The 22006-nt window shown below is 37.9% G+C and overlaps 1 protein-coding gene across 18 annotated transcripts in view; it reads right to left on the bottom strand.

Annotated features, from left to right (window-relative positions):
• Positions 1-1686: 1686 nt before the first annotated feature.
• Positions 1687-22006, bottom strand: part of MPDZ (multiple PDZ domain crumbs cell polarity complex component) — a 99320-nt gene continuing 79000 nt past the window's right edge. For 16 of the 18 annotated variants that reach the window (XM_037373288.1, XM_037373292.1, XM_037373294.1 and 13 more), the window contains 17 exons: positions 21862-21952; positions 21443-21523; positions 20278-20370; positions 20112-20186; positions 18526-18703; positions 15984-16129; positions 15565-15648; positions 15265-15458; positions 14868-15015; positions 11595-11681; positions 10762-10858; positions 10080-10123; positions 8884-9006; positions 7948-8052; positions 7718-7830; positions 6539-6662; positions 1687-5682 (listed from right to left, as the gene is read on the bottom strand). In XM_037373288.1, the coding sequence (XP_037229185.1) occupies positions 5536-5682; positions 6539-6662; positions 7718-7830; positions 7948-8052; positions 8884-9006; positions 10080-10123; positions 10762-10858; positions 11595-11681; positions 14868-15015; positions 15265-15458; positions 15565-15648; positions 15984-16129; positions 18526-18703; positions 20112-20186; positions 20278-20370; positions 21443-21523; positions 21862-21952 (1930 nt within the window). In that variant the 3' untranslated portion in view covers positions 1687-5535. The remainder of the gene's footprint in view (positions 5683-6538; positions 6663-7717; positions 7831-7947; positions 8053-8883; positions 9007-10079; positions 10124-10761; positions 10859-11594; positions 11682-14867; positions 15016-15264; positions 15459-15564; positions 15649-15983; positions 16130-18525; positions 18704-20111; positions 20187-20277; positions 20371-21442; positions 21524-21861; positions 21953-22006) is intronic. The other 2 variants (XM_037373293.1, XM_037373290.1) reach the window with 2 other exon arrangements.

The raw sequence follows: 22006 nt of genomic DNA, 5'->3' as shown, positions 1-22006 counted from the left end.
ATCCCTCTGCTGCAGTTTTTCCTGACATTAAAATACATCAAATATTCACTCCCTTTTTTAAAAATCCTTTGAGACCTATGGATAAAGAAGGATTAGAGTGCTTGTTTTAATTTCTTCCATAAAAAAAAATACCATGCCTGGAAGGAAGTATCTACAGGCTAACAGTTTATACTTACACAGTACTATTCCCCAAACTACACATATATATGCATATATACACACACAAGAACACAAAAACTTTGACATCCTCCCCTCACACATAATACCCTCCCCCAACACACACATAAATTTAAAGAAATGGGAGCAAGGGTAGAGCAGACAGGAATGGTTTGGCAGCTGGCAAAATAAATCGGTCTGAAGAGTCTCTGACTTCTGAGGGTGGAAAGAACAGGATACCATATGATTGCAAAGAGTAAACTGTAAATGAGTTATTTCTACCAAATGCTAATAATCCATAAATATGCACTTAAGACAAAGGTACAGTTATATTTTTATTTCCAGCTCTAGTGACTGCAATAGGAAAAGTAAAGGCCTTTTTCCAGAGGGAGACTATATACACAGAATTCTGATGGTCAGCTGCCATTTGACACAAACAAAAGCCAAGTTGTACCTAGGGAGGTCAGGCACAGACCAAAAACAGAGCGTGCTTAGTATAATGGGAAAGTCAGCTCAGTCCACAAGGCTCCCACCTTGTCTCAAGCAATTTTCTTTCCTGGCCAGGACAGACTAATACTTCTTGCAAAGACTTTGTTAGACATGTAATTTAACGCAAAGGCAATCACTGCTGTTGTTCAGTGTTGTGAAAGGGGTTGTAAAAACTTCGCCAGAAGACTTGCATCCACAAACATTTTTGTAAAGTAATTAACACATACATCTGATTAGAAAACCTCTGATTCTACATTAACAACAAATCTGAGTGGATTACTTCTCCTTATGTATATGCTTAAAAAGGGAAGTTACAATAGAACTGGAGTTAAACGTAGAACAAATGCAGGGCCTCTGCATAATCTTTAAATTAAAGCCAAGACATTCAAGACTAGATTTTAAAAAGGCCCCACAACCAAAGAACCGAAAAAGCCTTGACTTCTAGGACTGCAAGTCAAGTTTGTCAGATTTATGGTACTCACCTGTATGCGAACTGAGGAGAGCCAAGCATGCACTAATCCAATCAGGGAGTGACCCTGGAGCCTGCTATGCCCAGGGGTGGGCTTCTAGCCACCACATCTCTCAGAGACTAAGTCCATCAGGAACAGAATCATATTTTGTCTGCAGGGGACCTAAACCTCAGAATTTCTCATACAGAGAGAAAACTGCAGTTACTCTGTCAAAATGCTGCTAAACCTTATTTTCCATTAAAGCATGACTTGCAAGAGAAAGCCTTCTCTTGAGAGGAACTTCTCCAGGACACAGGAATTCAAGCAGTTAACATCTAGGTGCATGCAAAAAGCAGGAGCTGCAGATGCAGCTGGTATTATCCAGCATTTAAGATCACCATGAAACAACAAAAAATCACTACATTAAATGTGTCACTTGTCCCATTTAAATCCAACTACCAACATAAAGTCTCCGGCCCAGATACTAGGTTTGGAGTTGCTTGGATTTCCCAAGAGAATTCTAATGTTAAGAGTGACATTTTCCTTTGCTACTTGTATTTGTATGTATTCAGCAAAACCAAGAAAAATGACATAGTTGAAACAATAACTGAGCAATTTTTTTTTTATTCCAAGAGTATCAGAAGAGTAACAACTTATTAGCTCTTTGCAGACACTTTACACTTGGGAGAAAACATAAAATCTGGGAAAAAGAGTTGGTGTGGACTTACTAAAAAAGCAAGACAAAAATATGAACACTATCACTTGTAACCTTTTTCTGGTCTTAGTGACAGTAACAAAGGTTAATGCTTTCCCCATATGACAATCTTTATTATCACCTGAGCTCAGTGGTTCCTGTCACAAACAGGAATTTCAGTGAACATTTGCTGCTTTAACCATTAGGATTATATTCAAGCAACTCATCTGCAACACTGACCTTTCTACTCCCAACAGACATATTCACATTTAGCACTGAGTAATGAATTTTTTTTTTTCAAGCCAAAACAAAGTATATATGTCTTTGACAGTTTTAGACAAAAAATCTCCCAAACCAGAGAATAACTAATTTCCCTCACTCCCAAGGTGCTGCTCCCATTGTTTTTTGTAAAATCCCCAATAATGTGAAAGTCTGAAGTGCTGGATGCCGTGGCTATGGCACTCCTATGATGAGAAGGTACTTGAAAGTACTTCTTGAAAGCCTGCAAAGACCTTTAATATGCCTCAGCCTAAGCACTCATGTGAGATGCCCAACAAGAAACTCCGGCTCTCTTATCTCCATCTGGTACAGTAGTAGAAACCTGATAAAGCCTCCTGAGAATGTACCCTGCGGTCTCAGTCTTCCTAGTCCTGGTATCGTGCACTCTTCTGTGGCTATGAACAGTGAGCAGCATAAAAAAATGTAATGAAAATACAGCAAACTGTGACACTGTTGCTGACCAGTGCTGAGAGTCTCAAAAGGGTAACCCACACCCCACAGAAACACTAAGAACATTCACTCCCTTTTAGCTATAATGCCTACCTTGCTCAGTCAAAAGTGTGCTCTTGCTCTCTAACTAACTGAACTACACTTAACAACGTATAATCTAAACTAATAAACTGCCAAAGGATGAAATACCAGAAAACATTAACAAGTGCTGACAAATTAAAGGTCCCATCTAAGACAAACACCTCTCACTTTTGTCTGTCTATAGGTAAACTGGACATCTAACTGCAAGCACTTAAAAAATCCAATATAGCACTCTCAGCAAAGAACACAGCTAAAATTTATGGTACATAAGTCAAATACTCCTTTTATGTAATAATAATAGTAAAAAATGTTACTACCTACCTATCTGAAAATCAAAAAGATAGACTGACCAGAAAGCAGTATTAAGCAGGTGCTTTAAGGTTCACATAATGAGTAATGCCTTTTTTTTATATCAAATTGTTTTGAATTAATCTTTCACAACAGAATGAACAATGCATGCATGCCATTGTAAAGCAACCAGAAACACACCTGTGACTTTATTTCTTCATCATGACAGTTTGCAATTTATTCCAAATCCTCCATTTAGACACAACAGCAGCAACAAAATATCTCTATGCTACTTCTGTTACAAATATAGATACTATTTAAGGTGACTTTACAAACTATAATGGAGGCATTTCTCACTCTAACCAAGGAATAAGTATAGAAGAGCAATTCAGTAATAACAGCATCTAGTAATGACCATCTGTTTTCTTTTGTCTTAGCCTGCCACATTGTTATCTTCTAGAACAGTTAAAAAGACAAACACAGTGTGTTTTTTTAGTAAATTCAGTTAGATGAAACTATGAATTTGTTAGTAATATTTCATAGACATTCCTAATACTGTTCTGGTGTCCCACTAAAAAAAATGTTATTCTTTTGTACCTTCTCCTAATAACAGCCTGACCATTGCCTGCATTTTCAGTTCAAATTTCTCTTAAATGACAACTGACATGGTGGCCTTCTTGCTACAATTGTTTTTCCTAACTAACACAAGGGGTCTTGCTGCTAATTAGCATGCTAATTAGCTAGGTATCTTTCTCCCTCAAAAGACTTGGTAAAGTTTTCCTGCAGGAAGGTGAATCACAGGCAAGGTGTGTTTTATCTGCCAGATTCCTAAGAGCCACTTCGAAGAAGCAGAGGCAAAGGCAGGCTACAATCAGCTGAGGGTTTCAGTGGGTGCATTTTTTGGATAAAGTTTTAGTGAGGATCCCAACTTATAAAACTGAGGTTGTTGATAAATTTACAGACCACACTGCTGCCCAAAGAATAGCTCCATGGTTGCATTGTACTTACTAGTCACTGTATTTTATTTGTGCCTCTAAAATTAAAAGCCCCAAAACAATACTTGTGGCCCTCAAATCTCTTCTGCTTAATCACAGAATCACAGAATGTTCAGGGTTGGAAGTCTTAGTCCAACCCCCTTCTAAAGCAGGTTCACCTACAGCAGGTTGCACAGTCACATCCAGGTGGGTTTTGAATGTCTCCAAAGAAGGAGACCCCACAGCCTCTCTGGGCAGCCTGTTCCAGTGCTGTTACTCTCAAAGTAAAAAGGTTTTTCATTCAGGTGGAACTTCCTGTGTTACAGTTTGTGCTTGTTGCTTCACACTACTGAAAAGAGCCTGGTTGCATCCTCTTGCCACATCATCTAGCCCTTAAGATATCTGCATACCTTAATGCTGATGCAGAAAGACCTTAACTGCTGTCTTCCTATGCAACTGCACTGGGACATTTTTTCATCCTTTCACCCACCTCAGCTCCTGGTTTCAGTCCTCCTCAGTCCAAGAAGGACTCTACCTTTGCGGCTACTGGTAATGGCAGCAACACTGTAACATCACCTTCCACCTTGGCTTAACCAGTATCCACAAGTGTCTGTCTGCAGCTAAGTAAACCTGCCCTGAGCAGTTTGTAGCTCTGATGCAAGCAGTTCACAGAAACGTCTGCACTGAGCCTGTAGTTAATCTTGCACATGGGAGGAGGACAGCCTTCGCTTACACACGTCATGTCAGGAAGGTTGCTTTCACACCCATACAGGCTACAAAACAGTAGTACTACGTAAGTCTAGTTCTTCTAATACTGCAGTTGCTGGGCTCTCTCATTCACCAGGAGTAGTTTGCGCTAGCAAACGGATTTTGCCCTAAGCCCTGAGCACAAGTCCTCTCCTTTCAAAACAAACACACACACACACCCATTCACACACACCCACTCGCCCACCCACACCCACACCCCTTGCCGCAAAAAAACCACCCCCAACCAAACCCTCAAACCTAAGCCAAACTAAACCACAGTTTTCTCTTTTTGGATATACCATGACTTAGGAAATACAAACACACAAACAGACAAGCAAAAAATGCTACCCAAGTTGCCCACCTAGCTCCTTCTACTTGGCCATTGTGAAATAATACAAAAAACCATCTGAGTTCGTTAATCATCTGCCTCCAAATTACACACTTTACCTTCTTTTCCCAAAATTCCTTATTTTGTTAATACTTTATTATTTCTTCAATAACCTTATTTCTGTTTTCTGACTACTGCTGCCCATGGCAGCCCCTTGTTGACTTGGTGACTTTACCATTTTTCCAACATACTTCAAATATCCAAAGTCTCTTAGCAAAACATTCCAGTTTTGTGGCATGGTTATGAATTCAAACATTCCTTTTTCGTTTTGGTGGCTTACAAGCATTCATTATAATACTAATAGGAAAAATATCCATGTCTTTCCATAGCTGACAAAACTCCATCCCAGTGGTTTGACAGTAAAAGAAATACTTCTATTGTATATAAAAATATGGTCAAACATTATTTTTCTTCAGTGTTGTGTAACGCAATCCTGTCAAGCTGGAAGCGCAAGAAGGCTATACAAACACTTCCATTCTCTTTGCTATGCGGAATGTAAATAACATAGTCTTACTGACCCTACTCCTTTGGGCACCCAGTTCATGACAAAACAGTCAAAGTGACTGTTCCTTTTGTCCTTTTCAGAATAGCCACCGCTTCCTCATGGGTCACCCCTTCTAAACTCTGCCCATTCACAGCAATGATTTGATCCCCCCTCTTCAGGCGTCCATCTTCTGCTGCTGCACCCTGAAATGATACAACATGTAACTGCAGACTCATGCATTTCTTCTCCCTGCCCCACTGTTCTTATGGTCTGAATAAGATTGGTTCAGTGCACAAAACCCCTTATATTTTTTAATTTTCAATGATTCAAATACAGTCAATTTTAGTAGTCTGCTAGTGTCGCAGTATGCCCTGCTCTGTCTACATTTCACAACATGTAGAAATCAGATCTACAGGACTTTTACGTTCTCTTAACCCTGTTCGTCCAGCTAGTGTAATATTTTAACTCTGCTATCACAGAAGTCAGATTTTCAAGATCTGAAGAAGTTTTCAGCAACTGGTATAAGAAATTCAGCAATCAAAACCCAGGTTTGTACTTGGATTTACCATAAAACTTTATGATTCTTGATTCCACTTTTCTCTGACTCTGGGCTGTTTCTTAGGACAGCCCAAACTATCAAATCCAGGTCAGTACCTGAACTTCTCCAAACATCCAGACTGAGTTCAATTATTTTATCTTGGTCTACCTTTCAAGCCCTCAGTCACAGTAAGTAAAACAGTCCCTTCTACTACCTGAGGAAAATACACTCTGAATGTAAGGCAAGGGGACTGTTTTTCTATGTATGTGCACAATTCCCATTTCGACAGTTTAAGAAGAATGTGCCATAGGCAGGGTCATACACGTTTGGAAATTCTGAATCTTCCTAACACCTAAAACCTTCAAATGCTGCAAGCACATTTTGACCAGCCCTTGCACTAAGGAAGAAAAGCTGTGAGAAACTGTTAACAAACCTTCAGTTTCAAACTCAGGCCATGATTTGAGATAGTGGCTGCTGTGATCTAACTCATTAATGGACTGACTGAACAAATTAACACTTACCTTTGCAAACACCGTCTTCACATAAATGGGTAAGTCTCCATGGGGACTGCCATAACCACCCACAATACTAAAACCTAGGCCATCTGGTCCTCTATCCAGAGTAATGGTCTTGTACTGAGGAGGTCTAAGAAAAAGGAAAAAAGGGTATTGAGATTCTGAACTTACAATTTAACATGTAGAATATTCAACAAAAAGCATTCTTCCTTTCAAGCTAAGTAGCACGTTCCCTTTCCACTATAACACCAATGCTTTTATTATAATGAACTTGCTATTTGAGTTTATGTAAAACACTGTAGCAGTTTCATGCCCTCTTTACTACTTAAAGGTAGTTACTTCAAACACCTCTTCCACCCATCTCGGGTCATAGTTACAGCTGCAGTGTCCCACTAACAGTGCTTATGTCCCACTTACAGTGCTTAATATTGCTCTAGCAAAATAGAGATGCAATACCAGTATCAAATCTTCACAACAAACATTTACTGTAAAAATCCTGTAACCCATCACACCTCCTAAAAGAAATCTAAAATTAGCCCCAATAGTTTACGTTGTACGGTTTAATTGCTTCATTTATAGGTATATTTCCCCACATATACTTTGACTGTAAGAAATTTTGAAGCTCTATCTTTCAAAGTAGACCTCTGTGGCTGGAGAACCCCACCCCTTCTTTCCCTGTTCCTAGAAGAATGTCTTGGATTCATGACACAGTTTAAGGCAAAACTTGCTTACACAGTTGTACCTTGCAGTATACTAGCAGCAGTATACTTTGTACACCAGAAAAGTTTGATGCTCCCGATAGCCCAGTGCTAGAAAGGACGTTACGGAAACACAGGTACCTCTGTGGAAAGGGCCTTGCTGTCTAATTCTGACAAAAGACATGTTGGGTCTATCAATTAACCCCAGCTACAAAGGCACAGTGAAACAAAGGTGGCTTATACTTACAAAGAAGAAATGAAATGATATTATAATTCTACAGAGGGCCAAAATAAAGCAGCACAGAAAATCACATCATGAAAAATGCAGAAAAGGACCTATGGCCTCCAAGTCTGATGTATACCAAATGTGTAAGTCATGATTAAGTCAAACAATTTGTACATTATTTGCTAGAATTTTTAAGTATTTTAGGTTGAGTTCCACCTAAAATAACAGGCTACAGAGGTTGTATATTCTGCAGTTACTGACCCTAAATCATCCTGAAAAATGCCAGTTGAAGTTAGTCCCACAAAGGAAAGATTGGACGTAGGTGGATCCTGCTGCTGACCAGTTATGACAGTCACTTCTCCTCCAGCTACAACCTAGGAATAGGGTTTTTAAACAGTATAATGAGAATGCTGACACTAAAATAATTCATTGTAGCAGCTGGCAAAATAGTATTCAGAAAATATTCCCAATGTCACTGAAGATTTTTTTACCTGCAACTCAATAGTGCCTGAAGCATTTTTTAGGAGACTAACAGCTTGGGAGTGAGTCATGCCCTCAGTAGATGTTCCACAGATGCTAACAATCCTGTCTCCAACCTGCGAAAGAAAACATAGAAAACCATACAATCATAGAATGATTCTATGAATGCAAATCATCTTTGAACTACACAATGACCCTATAACAAAGGCAGAAAATTCTACATCACAATTTGCAAATTACACAGCAAATTTAATATACTAAACTGCAAGTTTAGTATATTCAGTGTAAAAAAAGTAATGATGCTTTACAGAATTGATCCTAATACTCTAGAAGACACAGCATGTGAGAAATGCATTTTGCATGTCACCTGAAGATAGGGCAGACTGAAGCAGTAAATTATCATCAGAGATTGTATGTTTGAATTAATCCTGAAATAACACTGTTCATTTTCCAAGGCTCACGAGTCAAATTCAACCACCTTTGGTAAAGACTGGATACAGTACACATGTAAGTGTAGGTAAGACCTCCCACTGTAACTCAGAACTTAAAAAGCACTGTCTCTATCCTAAGACAGGTAAATAAGAAAACATAAGAGACAGACTGCACAGACACGGTTGCAGGAATAACCACCATGTTCACCAGTGGAGCTCACACAGAATCCATCATTCTTAACCACTCTCTCTGCTTTTAACTTTCACAAACTAACTGACTACCTCTGTGATCCAAGACTGCTTTATGACTTCCTTCCCAAAGTTAGTATCTTTGCATAATTACCTTTTACCATGCTACCAATCTGAGTTAGTTTCATCAATCCAAACAGCAAAAATTCTTGTCACAGCCAGAAGCACTTATGACTGTATCATTAAACTGCTAATTAATTGCCTACCTAGAGTAATTAATGTGCATTAACCATGCAATCTTTACGACCTTCTTATCAATTAACTTACTCTCAGTTTCTGAGTCTGAGCTGCAACTCCATTTGGATGCATCATGGCAATAAATATAGGTACATCTCCAAGAGGACTTCCTACACCTCCAGCAATGCTCACTCCTAGTGAATCTGCAGGGCCCTGTTATTGTCATGAAAAAAGATTAGACTTTTCTGGAAAGAAAAACACATACAGAGAACTGTAGACTTATATCAAAGAACTACTAAAGCCCCTGTCTTAGAAAAATCAGAATTCCTAGGTTTCAAGTCATTTTTTAAGCCAACACACTTTGCATCATTTCAGGAAAGTGAAGAGAGCACAGTATATATGATTCTTCCTATCAGTGGTAAGTGACAGTTCACTGACTTAGTTGTATGCTTTATCTTAAACAATAATTAAACACTTACAGAATTTAGTGTTAGACCCTTAATATCAGCACAGAAAGTCTGGGCAAGGAAAACTGGAGTGAAGCGATTGCCTGTCCTTAATACTGTTTGTATCAATCTCCTATTATGAACCTCCCAGAGAGCAGAATTAATCTTTATGCTCCCCCTAGTGTCCTACTCTTGAAGAAAAACTAGCTGTTCACTACTGCACAACACCCTACTATCTAACTGCAAAAACTGCTATTGTAAACTGGTATTTGCAGATTCTACTGTAAACAAAGAATATCTAAACCCTATCCATGCAATCAAGTGAACTAGATGCCACGCAAAGTAAAAAAAAACAACCAAAAAAAACAAGTATTCTGGATAATCAGCAGTCTGTTGACTCACATCTCATGCCCTCCTATAAATACGGAAGTCAAATGAATTTCACAGTTGAAAACCTAGCAGCATGTACAAGCCTACCCCTTAAAAATATGAAATACCCATCAATGGGTTTGCAACTCTGGTACAGTTCCTCTGAGTTCACCAGAACAGAGTAGGAATTTAAGTGAGTCTGACAACAGTAAAAGTAGGACCCATTATCTCTCACTAATCCTGTCTCCTTTTGCTTTCAAAACAGGTCACAAAATGTGATAGCATAAATCACACTGATTTTACATAAAAATAGTCAGTGATGATCATACCGTCTTGACCTGAAAAGACAGACAAATTAACTGATTATTGCCAATGATTAACAGGGCCAAATTTCTTCCTTTCTGTAAACACACCTATTCACAACATCTACAAAGCCTCTTCCTGACACATAGCACTTCATGTGTAACTTACCTTTTTTATTTCAACTGTTCTCAGTCCCTGTATTTCAGAAGCTGCTGTCGAATGAATTAGAAAAAAGAAAGTTAAACTAGCATTTTTAGGAAACTTTTCCATTAAAAGTTATCCAAACCACTATGATAACTCTCTCTGTTGGCTTATTACAGACATACATTTTAAGCAGATTTTGAAAGTGGTTGTCATTAAATTAATAGGATTGAAATACTTCTAGAATGGGTGGAAAAGTCATTCATTCATTCCATGTAAATAACTTTTGGAATAAGACCGCTAAGCATACTCAAATACAATAGAGAAAGTTATTATTTGCTATTAATACCTTGGTCAGAAGTAACTTTGTTCTACATTGAGCATGACACAGCTTTTTCACATCTATTTTAACTACACAGTACCTGAATGAGACAGCTTGACTGAAGGTGTATTTAGATTAAATAAAAAATTATGGCTCAGCTTAGATTCTCAAAATCTAAACTGCTAGTATAACAAGCTGCTGGTTTCTTTTACAAAAAGCTATTTGAAGATATATGACGTACTGTACAATAACCACCCCTGCAGCGTTTTAATGACTAAGGAATCACTTTCACACCTACAGTACATAATGACAACATTTTATAGAAAGTGAAAGATCTCAGCTACCAGTTCACATGTATAAAATACGAAAGCACCAAAGAAATCTTACTGGTATTCTTCTTTAGACCACTTTCAAAGACTTCAGGTGCACTGGACCCAGAAACCGGGAAACTGAATGATGAGAGACTGCCGCTTCCTTCACTGACCTAAATAGTGTTAGACTGGGTTTAGAGAGCAGCTTCAGGCACCCAATTGATAAGTAAAACTGTAACTCACTGTAATCAGCAAATTCTGACATATTTTACTTTTTCTGTGCCCAGTTAAAACTTAACAGAGTGAACCTCCACGTATTTTTGCTGCATACCACATACCACGTATGAGCTGCTACCACACAAAGGATGCACTGAAATACAGAAACTGATGCAGTTTTGGAACACTCCAACATTAGACCAACAGTAATATAAATAAACTTGAGAGAAGCCTGATGGAAAGGGTGCAGGTTTCCTGCTTCTGATGACCAAGATTATGGTAAGTATGCAAGGAGTGGAGAAATTCACTAAGTTTACTGAAATAATACTCCACTGCCTGCCAAGCACTCCAAAAGTAACAGAGGTTTAAAGTCAACTACAACTTCTTCTGGTATCGATGAAAATCAGAGCTCTACCTGCTTGCCAGGCTGAAGCCATAAAAAACAGACTAGGTAGCACAGCAAAGCCATTTCTGGATTACATTTTTGGCTGGATCATGTCATCAACAGATACAATATGCTAAAGTGAACATATAAAGTGGTTACCAAAAAGCTGCAAAATAGATAAAAACTATTCTCTCATTCTTGGATCAGGTATGTGGAAAATTATTCCCATCACAAAACCAATTCTTTTTATTTGCTTTCATTACTTAACCATTGTATATTTCAAACTAAACAGTTTTACAGTTACACACCTGGCTGCTCTGGGATGTCCTCCTCTCAGAGTGGAATGGTCCAGCTTTTATTCTTCCGACCTCTAGTCTTACCATACCTAATGAACACTAAAGAACCAGTCACTTATATCTCTTCTGTCCACAACATTAAAGCCTACAACAATATTTAAGTCACTTATTAGATGGTGGAAGAAGAAAAAAAATATGGACAGAAGGGAACAACACCGCAATGAGCACTGAGCAGACAGAGCTCATGACAGCATCAAAGCCACACAAACTAAGTATACCATGGTATTAAATACTGAGCAGGGTGCTTCTTGAATTAACCAGTATTACAACACAGGTGTGAAAATTACTCAAGACAACTAATTCTATTAACTTTCACCTCACAGAGTAATTTTGGCTTCTCAGTTGTAATGTCAACATATATTTTCAAGATAGCATTTCTCAAGTAATAGTAAAACTGATTATTTTTACAATAAGCACTAAAAGATACTGTAATACCTCAAAGTATTAATCATTATTTCTGCTGATATGACTGAGAACATGGTATTTAAACTGTTAATTTTAAGAGATTTAATTTAATTGAGAGGTTAGTCCTCTCTCCCGCTCTTGAAATTGCCCTGTTACTCTGGATCCATACCAATGTAACTAGAGAAATTCTGGGTAGGAAGTTTTCCAAATATCTATCTGTATTTTAAGGGACCTTTCAGCATCTGACTCCTAAAAGGAAGCTGGTTGATATAGACTGTTTGCATATTGGAAAATCTTTCCACTACTCTGTAAACTTTTAATTATACTATTAAGTATTTACACATCTGCATAAAATGCATGTCTCAGAAAAAAAAAAAATCACCCTGCAATCAAATATTTAGAAGACCACACACCAGGCTGATTTTGCAAACAGGTACGTTATTATCACAAAAACATGCAGAAAACCAGACTTCCAAAATAATACAAGTTGTGTCAAAAGAAGACCATCTCTCTGCAATGTATTCAAATACAGAAATTTCAAAGTTTTGTTGCTATTTTGCTTTTCCTTCTTTCTTCTGGGAAGTTGTCAGCATGAACTCCTGTATCCAAAGAACTCAGTATTACACAACTTTGCCTTTATTTATCATGCTTCAGCTGTTATTACTCTTAAGTGGCATCATGCTTCAGCTGTTATTACTCTTAAGTGGCATTCACGTATTTGTCAGAAAATCAGAGTAAGAAATAGACCAATACATGAAAACCAACAACAGGACTTATCCATTCAAAAAGGGTTTCCATACGTCACATCCTGTTGCTATTCTCTTAGGGGTGACATTAAAACAGATTTATTAATAAATTGCTTTTTATTTTTAAGTAATATTCACTTATCAATGTTCTGGGAAAGATGTGATCAAAGCTCAGGCAAAACCATTCTCTGCTACTTTTATGAACTGACTCATATTAAACCACACGGACAGCTCTTATCCAAAATGGAAAACTGAGGAAGTAATATATGTACTTAAAATCATCACATCCTTACATAAAATGCAGACCCACAAATAAGATTTGAAAGTTTTGTGTGAAAATGGGAGGTCATACTTTCCAACTAAACTTACAAATAAATCAGCTCACACTCAGCTTTATTATAGCTTTCTCTCCTTGAAATTTCCCACTTGATAAAGCCGTAAGTCAAACTATGGGAAAAAATTATCAGCTTTTCACATTTTAGGGATATTTAAAAAGAAACACTGCAAGAACAGGCAGAATTCTCAACCTGACAACACATTCTAGTGGTCTCATGCTACTTAAAATACCCAGGGATTATCCATAGATTTTAAATAATTTTCTAGCAAAATACATTTCAGGCAGTTCAACAAAACTCGTTCCTAGATCTTACTCTCATGAATGAAAACAGAATTAATACTTGAACTAAAATAGCTGACTGCCTACATGTGACTGATTGTGCTTTATGCCACTTATACTATGTTAACAAAACAGAATTGTTAATATCTCTTGAGGTATTTTAAAAGCCTTATTTCTCAGGGCTAGGAAAATTAATTACAAGTACTACTGAAAGAGATTAAGTATTTAAAACATGAATATACAAATGATAAGTGGGAATTAAGAACCATTGATAAGATACTCCAAATGCTTGCCAAAATGAAAGAAACTTTACTAAAATGGCGTTTTCATTTAGAGGAGATGTAAAAGTGCAGCATATGAAGAAGAAATGTGCTGTCCTTAGGTAAAATAAAGTATCAGGTAAGAATGGAGAAGTGCTGTTACCCCAGAAGAGTGTATTAACAAGTTTACTGTCAGAGATCCAGTTCTGGCATTCTTCTTGCTTACAGGCCCGTTCTGAAATACAGAGAAAGTGCTCCGATCTCAACTTTCTAATTCCTACTTCCCATGCTCCACCCCCAGCAAAAGACACAAAAAAAAAAAAAAAAGCCACACCTCAAGGAACCGTTCAAGACCTGGAAAATATACCTTTGAACCTGAGTGCAAAGAAGCATGATTATGTATCTATGCATTCAAGAGTCAGCTATGAGTAGTAGCTGTTGAATTTTTTCCAGCGGAATAGTTTTCCATTGGAAAATGCTGACTCAATAGAATCCTTACCAGGCAGCAAGAATGTCTCCAAACCCTGGATGGAAAATAGGCAAGCTGGCTGACCAGCTGGACTTCCTGCCAGACCACAGGAAATGTCATATATCTGACTTCATTCTGATTTGGAAATAAGGGGAGGACATCAGAAGCACAAAATTTATTGAGACCAGAAATTCTGGTTCCAAGAGCTGCAGCTGAGAGTTTACCTCTGTTATCTTTATGATAAAGTAATTTCTTATGCTAGATGCCTTGGTCACAGGAAAATGCATTATAGTATTTAATGGATGTAAGGTGATGCTAGATATACACAGAAAAAAGAACACAACCAAGTACAAAAGTAATCACTTTTCTGGCACAACTACTCTGATGAATTCTCCATCATTTAAAGTCAGTTGTGTGTATCTTTCTAAAAATGTGAGATAGTTAAACAGTTAACAGTTTGTTGGAGAAAATACAGTGTTAAGTTTTAGGTTGTTCTAGGTAATGGTCTTCTACTGCCCTTTAAACATCCGCCACACTCTGCACCACCACTACCTCCCATCTTCATCAGGCAAACTATCAAAATCTGAATGCTCCAGACTTCAGGAAGCCTAAATTTGGACACACAGTTCATCCTCACTGACATGTCAATAATAGTCTGAACTCAGTCTGAATAAAATCAAAGGTTTCACTGAATTCTTCACTTTTTTCCACCTTCTCTTTTCCAAATACCTTTAGCAAAGCTGCAACAGCCTCCTGGTTAGCATTTCGAACATCTTCTCCATTCACCATCAGTATCTGGTCTCCTTGCATCAACCTCCCATCTGTATCTGCTATTCCTCCTTTAACGATGTCTGACACAAACACCCCTGTATCATTTCTGCAAATACAGATATGGATTTTGCATTACAGTATTGTTTGAGGGCCATTTTTATGGCTTGCTTTTGGGAACACAATAAACATTATCTCATTTTTCTGCTGAGGTAATGTTTGGCTAGTTTCTCTAGGAATGGACAATTAGCTTAGGCACAAAAGCGTTCAAGCCCACAGGATCTGAGCATCAGATCCCAACAGAAACATAAGCATTCCCAGCAAGTCCCAGACATTGACTCTGCAGGTACTTTCATACCTTTTCCCAACAATACTCAGCCCAAGCCCCTTGCCAGGCTTTTTTTGGAGCTCTATATTGAGTACATCGTACATGTCTTCCTCTTTGTACTGGGCTTCATCTCTGTACACAGTCAGACGAACTTTCTGTGGAGTCTGTCGGAGGACATTTATCGCTTCATCATGTGTGGCATTCCTGAGGTCAATCCCATTCACCTGCAATGAAAGCATACAAAATGATCAAGTATGCAGGACTTTCCACCAGACAAACAGAAGATGCCTAGCTAGCAAATGACAATAGAAGTGACCAAAGAAACCACACCTCTAATATCTGATCCCCAGCCCACAGTCTCCCATCTTTTGATGCTGCTCCTTCTTCATAGACTTCATGGATAATGATTGCTCCCTGTGGACAAATAAAACAAAAATAAATTGCATGCTGAAAGAACATCCCCTCACTTTAACCAAGAAGAACTGAAAATTCCTACTGTAATTCACCAGTGATAAACAAAACAGTCAGATGTATGATAAACAAATTACTAAACTGTTTAAGAAGTTCATTTATACTTCCAACCTTAAAAGTGCTTTTTAATTTATTTATTTTTTTCCTGAGCTGGTATCTTTATCTTTGGTATCTTTCTATAAATGCAACAGAAACAAATGAAGAAAAAAAATCTCTTCTATTACACATTTTCATTTCATTATTATTTCACTTGAGTGATATGCATTTTTCCAACCAACCAGCAAAGTGTCTGCTCCTCCAACAATGCTCAGACCAAGACCCGTCCGCCCTTTGGAGATATCAATGGTTGTTTCACATCCAGGAATGATGGGACAAGTAGCTGGGTCAGAGGCTAACGTGGCTGGAGTTGAAGATCTACTTGTGTCTAAAACAACAATTAAACATGCTGGTTACTGTAAGAGGGCTCAATATTAGAGAAGTGACTTTAAAACAGCAATTTGAGGGTCCACTGACAGATCTAGAGCAACAGCTGAACAGCTGACCTGCAGAGAATGATGCTGCCAACTCTCCCTTCCCCTCAGACAAGTACTATTCTGTCATTTCAATTACAGTTGTCCCGTTCTGACACCATCGAGTATCTGGATAACAGTCTGGATAGCCAAAGAAGCTTTTGTACACAACAGATTCTATTTAGGATAGAATTTAATTAAAACATCTATACCAGCAACTATGGAATGCAGATCACAGGTAACTAAAGTGCACAGTATGTATTAAATACATGGATTCAAGATGCCAGCCTTGCATTTTTGCAATGGTTCAGGTCAACATCCATCTAACTAAATATTCTGTCTCAGACTCAGATTTGTACCACAAGAAAGAAGATTAAGTATGAAACAAATATAGTGATATTTCACAAGTCCAGCACTCCATGGTCAAATCAAAGGTTTTCTACAATTCATTGTATTTAGTGGCCCTCAAGAAAAGCTTCCTTACACCAGTTCAACTTTTAACTGGACACCAAAACAGCTTTTGGAAGCAGTAAGCTTTGTGGTGTAAATCATAGTGCAGATATATATGGCATACCTATGTAGCAATTTATCTGTAAATTTGGCATCTCTGGTATGTCAAAAATGGATCTTCAGTTCAGTATTTTAGTCAGTTCTGTATCCTTCACAGAAAAAAAAGTTACACATACGAGGAGGGTATATTATGTAGCAACTAAAGGAAAGATTCAGCAATTGAAATATCTGGAATTTTCAGATTATTTCTACTACTGATGTCCTTTGTGCCTTAAAGAAACACCAAAATTACATTCTTTCCAAAAGGTAAAAATAGGCATATAATTCCTTCTCAGGCACTTTAAAAGGGCACTGATTAAAAAAAGTTCCCCTGAAACTAACAGAAGACTTCACCATTCAGAAATATGGATTTATGTTAGACAAATACTTAGGTATAGTGTGGACAACAAGTCTCAAAACAAGAGTCTTGGTCTCTGAAGGGAACCAGAAAGGCAGTTAAAAGACTTTTTAGGGGTAAAGCTTCTATGTGAGTATAGAACAGGTTACTCTATTGCTCTGTTATGCAAATTCTTTGCGTGTATGGTGAGCAACTGCTCATGCTTACTTAGTTCAAGCTAAGCAGGGGCTTCAAGGCTTAAGTATAATAATTCTGTCCAGAAGGCATAAAATGTACATGAAACACATAAACTGAAGAACTGGAAAGGAGTCTTGGTATGCAATGTTGATCTCATCTAGATAGCTGCATCAGTATCGGGCCAAAAATTGCCTATATAGCACCACTGGAAACACCAAAGTTGGGCAGAGATGTAGTAGAAATCAGACCAATAGGGAAAAATAGTTAGGGATGGGTTGCTTATTTGGAAGGAGTCTGTGCAGAGAAAACAAGGTGCAGAGGCATCAAAAAAGGTGGGCTTGGTAAAAGAAAGCAGGGGAATAAATTACAGAATCAGGTGGAGAAACAAGAGGAGGGAGAGATTCAATAGTTGAGTTGTGGATGCCTGTGAAAGGTAGTGAAGCCAAGCTGCAATCACAAATCCCCAGGATACTGGAGGGAGCACTGCTGAAATGTCCATCAGGCCTTTATCCCTAAGACTTGCTGTGGCAGCGTGGAGATGGAAGGAGTAGACTTGGACAACGTAAAACTAAGTGCAGATGGGAAGACGGCAGAATTATTACCCAGTAGGTCTCCTGTGTGTCTTAAAATTTCTTTATAATTGTGTATCAACACTATTGCTAGTAATAAGCAACAGAAATGTGACTCAGTAATACCTGCAGTGATGTACAGGCAAATTAACTGTGATGTGCACATTACTCAAGTTATTGTTAGCTTCTTAGTAATGTGTTGCTTAAACAATAACTATCATCAATCAGTTACATCTTGACTCTCCACTCCGAAGGAGGAAAGTCAAAATGTGGCTAGTTATAAATGGCAAGACAGTCTCAACCATTCCCCCGTTCTAGAAAAGATGACATGATTTTTCTCTCTCATTTAAAAGAATGCCTCCCACTTCATTCTAGACCACCTTGACAGAGACACCTGCTGCACAGCCTTTGGGAGGGAGAAGGAAATCCCTCCATCCTACCACCTCTACAACAGGCCAGTGGGAAGGCAAGAGGTAGGTCTTTGGTGTGAGTAGTGAGCCTCACTACTTTATTTAGATGGATCTGTATCTGAAAGTACTAGAAAATGGAACTCAGAAGACAGCTGAGTTCCTACAAAAAAAGAAAACTTGTTTACAAGCTGGGTCTTCATTTTAAAGTCACAAGCTCAGTGAAGACAGACACAGAAAGAGAACCTTACTTTTGACTGCTTCTGGTTCTGGTGAGCTGGAAGAGGGGAAAGTTGCTGATGGCTGCGTATTCCTCCTCTCTGCTGGGGCAGCGCTGGAAGGGACTGGTGCTGCAGTCAGACTATCTGTCTCTGCTGAGTTGATTGTAAGCCTCACCATAGTTTTGGATGTCTTCAGCAGACCAATAAACTGAATGACAAAGAGAAAAGCTGGTGAAAAGTGTAACCTGACGGTTTAATTGTAAAATAAAAATAAAACAAAAGAACTGTTCTCCAGTCTGGAGCTACAAGTCACAATTCTGTAGGTTTTCTTGGTAATGAACAAGGACAAATATTCATGTTTTTTATAAGAAACAGCAATAGAATTAACCTTAGGCTAGATCTGGCTGATGTTAATCAAGTAGCTTCCACAACCTTCACCAAACTATAGCAGATGAGAATGTGGCAGTCTTTTGATGGCTTCTCTGGACAAAATACTACATTTACAGCAATTATTAGAAAAATTGGAAAACCAGTATTGTCTTTTAATGCTTGGGTGGAGCCCAATTCTGATGCCACCAAAGTCAATACCAAAACATCTACTGATTTAACAAAATGTGCTACTGCCATCCTAGCTCCTTAATCAGATGAACAGCTGGGAGGAAAAATCTGAAAATACTACCTGAACAATATATTGGAGGGAGAGAAGGACACTAAGGTGTAACACAAAATCTGGTTTGAAGGAATACTGAAAAACCTTCAAAATTAATTTCCATTCCACAGAAAAGACACCAAATCCTTCTAAGACTTGACATTTAAGTAGAATGAAATTACTTTCAGAGATTTCAGAGATTTCAATCTCTCTGTTTCTTCTTTCAAAGCTTACCCACTTTACTCTGTTACTCATTTACTGCTTCAGAGATAGCAGTGCATCAAAGAGTAAGATGGATCCTCTCCTAATTGTGCTTTACAAACAGAAAGTAATCTTCTTATGCCCAAAGAATCACTTTTCTTGGTACCAAGGAATGTGCTAGAAAAAAGCCCTCCTTGATTCATTACAGAATCCAAACTGAGTTTGCAGAGCTAGAAGTTAGTAGAACTAAATCTTGTTATTTAGGAATGGAGATCAGTTTCTCCAAAGGGTTGAAATACCAGACTTGGAATATAATGAGGCCGTTATTATTGACAATCCCCATGTCAAAGCACAGTTCATGACCTGATTTACCACTGACACAACTCACCTATGTAAATTTACACATATTCATTTTACTGGTTCTAATACTTTTCAAGTGCAGAAGCTACGAAGAGTCATTACTGAGCGATAGTTCATGGCTTTTATCCCACAACTGATCACCTCTCAGTCATTAGATCTGAACCACAGGGGAAAAGAAATCACATGTGTAGCACAGATACAGATGATTCATGTAGTGCATTAATATAAAATAGCAGCTAAGCTTTACATTCAGGCTTTAGCTTATTCTCAACACCTGCATCTCAATGCCTGGAGATCTCTGGTTCTATAGCCAGCTTTGAAAATCAAGTCAGAGTATAGCCACAAAAACCTCACTAGTTTGTTCAAGACACAATCACCTCCTACATTCCTGACCCTTCAGAAGTACCTTTTCTACTGGATATCCTGCAACAATTTCATCATCCACTGCCAGGATCTGATCTCCAACTTTGATTCGTCCATCCTGGAAAAAAATAAGAGTAAAAAATATCAGCTCGGGATGCTATCCCAAAACACATTTTTTATGCACTATTTTGATTTTAATGTTGTCACACCTTTGCTGCTGCACCATGATCTGTTAAACTCTTAATAACTACTCCATTAATTGTGTCTTCTTCACTAATGGCAATTCCAAAGCCTCCTTGATCCTGAGGCAAACACAAAAATGCAGATGGTTAAATACTGTGTTTATCAAAATGCTAGAATACATTCACCAAACTCTAGCAAAGCTTGCAGACAAAACAAAAGTTTTGGTTTTCACAATGCATCAATATTTTTGTTTTAAACTATTTCTGAAATAGATTTTGCCAACCTACAAACAGCATATTGGCTACCAAGACAAATTTGAAACACTTCCATAACTTAAATCCACCCATTTGAAACTTATAATGTCAACTGCAATTCAGTTGTTAAATTCATACATAGGAGTAAAAACCACAAAATATTTGGAAACTACAAAACTGAGGTAAATAAAAAAAAAAAAAATGACATAGCTTAAATTTATTATTTGAAACTACAGCAAAAAAATGCACAGGAGTGGAAAATACAGAGGATGGAAAAATGTATGCTATTTCCATGAAATCACTAAATGTTTGTGGCAAAGTGAAATTTCCCTAATGCTTTCACCTAGAATTAAACCATCTGTATATCATCTGTAACGTATTCTCCCAGTTAATAATGGAAGGCTATTTCCAAGAAGAAAAACTTACAAGAGTCTGCAAGCCTCTATCCTTATGTCCACTGAATCAACCTGTCTTCTCCATATCAGTAAGCAGAAGCAATTTTTCCACCCTCACTTGGAAGCTTCATAGTTACAGAAAACCTGGACATTTTCTCCCAGCTGTACCATTTCCACTAAATGTGTGTTTTGTTTGGGGGATTTGGTGCTTATATTCTGCTAATGCATTCACTTTGAACAACTAAGGCAATGATTTTACCTGAGGCACCACCAGCAGCTGGTTATCAAAAGTTTTGTGAATAGGACAAGAGCTGACTTCTTCCAGAGACACAAAGCAACTGGCAAATTTATATTAAGGTCGAGATTCATCAAGTTGCCAAAGACAGTCATTACATCAGTAAAACTCTGGGGTCCATTCACGAATAGGAAGAGAAGACCTCTAGAAATCTCTATTCTGACTTCCAGTAAGAAAGAGACAGTTTGTTTGCCATAAGCTAATGAACAGAAATGTGGCTGATGTGAATTTAATCTTCAGCACATACCTTAGGGAGTTCCACATATTGAATGTTTTTACAGGAACTGAAGTCAGAACAAGCACTGGAGTTTGCAGCACTGATATCAATCTAACAGAAAATGAAAACATAAATGTGAGCAATTGTATTCAACATTTTGCATCACACTAAAGTAGCGCACAAACATTTAAAGTGGGCCTGATCATTTTCTGGATTAATTTAAACTGCTATAACCCTATTCACAGAAATGTTAGATTTACTTCATAGTTTAGATGCACATAAAACAGAACTGAGTGCAGCTGTACCAAATTTAGCAGCTTTACTAAACCATTTGTTTTTTCCTTGGATAATGGCTTCTTTTGTAGTATTTGCTAAGCAGACAGGGCAATCCTTTATCCAGAACAATCTTAGTATCTCAGTCAAATGAGAAAAAAACCCAGTTACTCTACCTCTTGATGTTGAAGTGTTCCTGACGTACACTGGGAAGACTCTACTGACCTCGCAGGGCAAACAGCCATCTGATTTACTGCATCTTTATTTCTACAATCGATTCAGTGAAGGAATGTAGTAAGAACGTAATAATACAGGACCACA

The sequence above is a fragment of the Falco rusticolus genome, chromosome Z (genome assembly GCF_015220075.1).
Source record: "Falco rusticolus isolate bFalRus1 chromosome Z, bFalRus1.pri, whole genome shotgun sequence".
Classification (NCBI taxonomy): Eukaryota; Metazoa; Chordata; class Aves; order Falconiformes; family Falconidae; genus Falco; species Falco rusticolus.
This window is presented reverse-complemented; position numbering and strand designations above follow the sequence as displayed.